This window comes from Lycium ferocissimum, chromosome 3, assembly GCF_029784015.1.
Source record: "Lycium ferocissimum isolate CSIRO_LF1 chromosome 3, AGI_CSIRO_Lferr_CH_V1, whole genome shotgun sequence".
Taxonomy (NCBI): domain Eukaryota; kingdom Viridiplantae; phylum Streptophyta; class Magnoliopsida; order Solanales; family Solanaceae; genus Lycium; species Lycium ferocissimum.
This window is the reverse complement of record NC_081344.1, coordinates 12,552,431-12,557,568: the sequence shown is the minus strand read 5'-3', so window position 1 is coordinate 12,557,568 and position 5,138 is coordinate 12,552,431. Positions and strand designations below refer to the sequence as shown.

At 32.0% G+C, this 5,138-nt stretch overlaps 1 protein-coding gene across 1 annotated transcript; it reads left to right on the top strand.

The window, feature by feature from the left end:
• The first annotated feature begins 3,764 nt into the window (after positions 1-3,764).
• LOC132050950 (18.1 kDa class I heat shock protein-like) lies at positions 3,765-4,693 on the top strand. Its single transcript, XM_059442276.1, has one exon. The coding sequence runs from the start codon at positions 3,867-3,869 to the stop codon at positions 4,464-4,466; it is 600 nt and encodes a 199-aa protein (XP_059298259.1). The 5' UTR covers positions 3,765-3,866; the 3' UTR covers positions 4,467-4,693.
• The last annotated feature ends 445 nt before the right edge of the window (positions 4,694-5,138 follow it).

The following is a 5,138-nucleotide window of genomic DNA, read 5'->3' as shown; positions in this document are numbered from 1 at the left end:
TAATCCAGCTGTTGAAGGCCTGGCCGATACGATATTCCGCAACTTGAATGTTGAGATCGAAAATGATATTCCAGGTAATATTTGAACATAACAAGTTTAAAATGTTACTTTGATTCAGATTGTAAAACTGAAATTTTATATGTGTCATATATTTTTAATTAGGTGTTGTGGTTGATGGAAAATAGAGCTGATGCTGGTGATTCGAATAGTAGAGGTAAAGGATCTTCAAGATGTGAACCCGAATTTAGCAAATTTTTGGTATAAGAAACACACAATTTATACGGACATATGCATGTGAGTAATAAAATAGTTGTGAATAGTCTTATTGGGCAACAACTTTTTGGTATAAATACTGTTGTGATTTGTACTGATATATCTGCTTGTTATTAGAATTGTTTGTGATCATTTGGCCTAATATAGTTTGTGTATGAAATTTTATTAGTAATGTGGTAACTCGTGTGTTCAGTGCTTCTATTACATGAAGATGTTGTCCTAGTAGCTTATGATGTTAATTATAATCTTGTGTAGGTTAAATGCTTTGTTTCATTGGTTTGAAAGAGAGAAGAAAGGGATACAATTGGAGGGGAGGAGAATAATATTTGATTCGATAAAAGTTTAAAAGCTATATGTAGCCACGAACGAGTGCAGATGGCCAAAAAAGAAAACTTAAAAGAAAAAGTTGATCATAGACATCCATTAGCACAGAGCTTAGACCTCTCTCATGTACAAAGGTAAAAGATATGGGTTCAGGTAAAAGGGTCTTTTGAGTAGTTGAGAACCCAAATATTTATTTTAGACTATGGGTTCAGGTAAAAGGGTCTTTTGGGTAGTTGAGAACCCAAATATTTATTTTAGACTATGTTGTTGTCTGCCTGTACTAAGGTGAGGGAAGTCTGTGATTGCTTGTCAGCTGTTTGATGGAATGCCATACAATAATTTGGTTGTTTGAAATGCAATTATTACTGGATGTACTGAAAATGAGAGTAACGGGATTGCTTGAATTTGTTTCAAAGAATGCATTTTTGGGACGTTAGTCATGGTATGTTTAAAGTTTGTGTAATACAGAGCTATCAAATTTTGGAAGGCAAGTGCATTTAATGGTCATCGAAACTGAATTATTGGCAATAGCCTCAGTAATTAATGCTTTGCTTACGATGCATTTTAACACGGGTTTCATTTGGTTGGGAACAAGTTATCCCGAGATTAATTATTCTAGGATTAGTTATCCCGGAATTGTTATCCCACCCCCAATAGGATAAAAATAACACTATAATCAGGGATAACCAATCCCCGGATGAGTTATCCCAAGATTTTATCTACCAAACGTGGGACAAATCATCCCAAATTTAATTTAAGGATTAATTATTCCTTATTCCTCGAACTAAACAAGCCCGAATACTTTTGATACTTGAAATATTTGAAGAAGCTGGGGATGAAGTGCATATCCTATAAACTTTCAAAACATTATTTGGAAGGTGGAGATCAATTCTATCCGAAAAAATTGTACATTAATCGACCGTTCAAATCAGAAAGCACATCTTAAAGAGGTAACTTTTTGCTTTTATTTTACTTTTTTGTACTTTATTACATTTTAAATTTCTATATTAATTTTTTACCACATTTATTTATTGATTGTTGTGTTTATTTGTATTATATTGCTGATTTTATCTTATAGACATTAACCATTATACCCATTTGTTACCCCTCCATTTGCTTTCAATTTGCACCATTTCCACTATCCACTCCGTTGCCTCATAAATGAACTCGAACTCGTTGGCATTTTCTTGTTTTTTCTGCTGGTTTTCCAACTTTATAAGTCTCAAAACATGTTGTAGTATTTTTATTTTTTTTCATTCAACACAAGATAGTGCTGCAGAGTAGAATAATGGAAGGCTAGTATGAATCTTAATTTTGTAGACCGCTAAAAATTGAATTTTAACTTTAACAACCCGAAATAACCGAAAAAAAATCGACGAAAGCCGAAGCGATAAAAGACCGATTTAATTGGTTTTGTTTTGTTTTACAATTTGAATAACTGACTTAATTGGTTTGGTTTAATGATTTGAAAAAACGGCTTAATTGGTTTGATTTTTTTTTTTTTTTTTTTATATTTTTTTTTTTACATAAAAATCAATCCAAACCTAACCATGAACACCCATACCTTTGGATGCTTATATTAAGAGGTTATCTTATATAATCTTGATTTAACACTTTATTATTACGTGCCTTAACTCTTAAGTAGACATCTCCTCCTTATCTATTAACAAAGTGTTAAGATTCTTAACATACTGATTTAAGAAATTATCTACCAAGCATGAAAATTTCAGAATAACGAGCATTATACCTTGAACAGTGGAAAATGGCTATCTACCTGAAATAACAAGCCTTAACTCATTCGGATTAGTTTCCATTCTAATATGCAAGTTTCTAACTAACCAATCGTATTCAAAATTTAATGGAAGTTTAACAACAGCACGAGCACCACAACTATATCTAACTGTGTCAGATTCATATATTATATCGTCGCCCCAATACAATGCAACTCTAACACGACATTCATTTGACATTTTACCTGCAAAAATAAGTCTGTTATTAGTAAGTTATTTACTCAAATGGGAAGAGCAATACACCATGAAAAAAAAATCACCAACCATATTTCTGAAAATTCAGATTAAAGTGTGCATTCGAGGGCAATGTACGCTAATTTTGTGAACAGAATGTACATGACAATGTATTTGGCTCCATATATATAGAGGAACGGGTAAATAATGTTGAATGCTCTCTTGGCTAAGGGCGTTTTCATAAGTTCACTGAAGGTGTCTTGTATTGTATGAGCCTTTAGGTCTGAAAGACTGTCATGCTATGTCACATCACTGCAAAAAAATTACTTTTCCAGATTCTCTGATTTTTTGAATTTACACTAAAGGTGCCTTACAGTAGATGAGCTTTTCTCCAAAGTTAGATTATCCACTGAAGGCTCATGGATTGAAAAGCACCTTCAGTGTAAATATTTTTAACAGACCGTCTATTTTTAGATGTGAAAATCGCCCACTGAAGGTGCTCCACTAGGGGTGCGGTTACACCATTTTGATTAAGAAAATTCTGACAAACCCTTTTTTTGGATTTGTCTCAAAAGACACCATTTTGGTCAAAAATTCGTACAACTTATGTAGGTAGCTTCCTTAATTACATGTATTCTCCATTTGCATATGAGAATAAAGGTCGTTCATGCATATAAATCAATGAAATAGCTACAAGTGTGCGAATATATGAGAAAAAAGAGTAGCTAGCTAGACGTCACAATCCAAAGAATTTGTTCTGTTTCATCTGTACCCTTAATAGTGATTTGTACTTTATATATATATATATAAAATAACATATTGTTTTACCATATTAATAAAATTACTAATTGATGTTTATCATATAAAAATTTATACGATTACCTTATAAATAACTTGATTAAGTAAATAATTTTCTCATCATCGTTGCAAAGTCGTCACTACTAATAAAATAGGAATTAGCGAAAGACAAATTATGTAGCTAAACAATAAAATTTGTAGCTAACCTATTTAGTGACAAACTAGCGACAAATATTATCAAAAAGTTCTATTAGCTACTAGCAATTTAGCTACAAAATTCGTCTAATTTTTTTTTTTTTTTTTTTTTTTTTTTTTTAGTGAGTCGATATTTTCAATCTTTTTTAACATCCCAGAAGAAGATTCCATTTCTGAAACTCTCCCCTATAAATACACACCCCACAACATAACACACTGATAGATCAGCAAGCAACTCCTTGCAACCCATTTTATTTTCTTCCTAAAACATTTACTTATTTATTTCCTTTTTTCTCAAAACAAGACAACAAAATGTCTTTAATAGCTCTATTTGACGGTCGCAAAAGCCATGCACGGCATGTACAAAATCCTCATTATCCTCCACCACCAGCACCAGCAACAACAATTACGCATCAATTCCAAACAAATCAGGATCGACAGGATCCTTACGTTTTACCAACAACCAAAATTACCCGTCAATCTCAAACTAATAGAGGTCGACAGGATCCTTATGATCCCTCTCGCGAATTTTATCTTCAAAACCCTCGTTCTCTCATAGCACCAGCATTATCCTTTGCTCAAGAACCCCAATCTCAAGCACAAATTGAGTATAAAGAAACCCCAGAGGCACATGTTTTTAGAGCTAATTTGCATGGATATAAGAAAGAAGAAGTGAAGGTACAAGTGGAAAATGATAGAGTCCTAAAGATTACTGGGGAGAAGAAATTAGTACAAAAACAATATGATAATTGGCACCATTTTCAGAGAAGAAATGGGAATTATTCTACTGCTTTTAACTTGCCTGAGGATGCTAGGGCTGATAAGGTGAAATCATCAATGGAGAATGGATTGCTTGTTATTACTGTTCCAAAGAAGGGAGCCAAGAAATCTAGAACATTTTTTTTTATATAATGGGTTGAATTTCTTTTGATATTTATATTTTGTGTCAAGAAAATAATGGGTTCAATTGTACTTCAGTTGAATTTTTTGAACAGAGGATCCATACTTCGGCATCAAGTGATGTGGAAATAAAGAGGAAAAAAGGGAAATTAAGTGACAATCGATTAAGCTAGCGTGCTTCTGTAATTGTAGTAGCTATAGCTACTCATGATAAATAAAGGATATTTTTTTCATGATTATTTTTCTATTATTATTTATAAATTTAACTTATTTTCTTACTTTTATATATTCAATACGATGATGATTCACATAGATCATAGATGACCCCTATTTATTTGGGACAGGGGTGTAATCATTATTGTTGTTATTAGTTATTGTCAAATCCTAAGCAAATTCTCTGGTGCTAAAATTGTTTCAAATTTAATATTATTGGAACCCACTCCAAACTTTATAGAGCAAGACTATCATGCAAATATTATTGTATACTAAAAAAAATTATTAGACAATTAAATAAAAATATCTGAACGTAAAACGAGAAACAAAAATATAAATAGAATTAAGGGAAATCTTACCTTAATTTAAAGAAAAGCTTAAGATGAACGAAACTACGTACATAAAAAATATCTAACGTAGTACAATAAAAATTGTAAAAAGAGCGAGGATCAAAGTGTGCAGCACACAGCT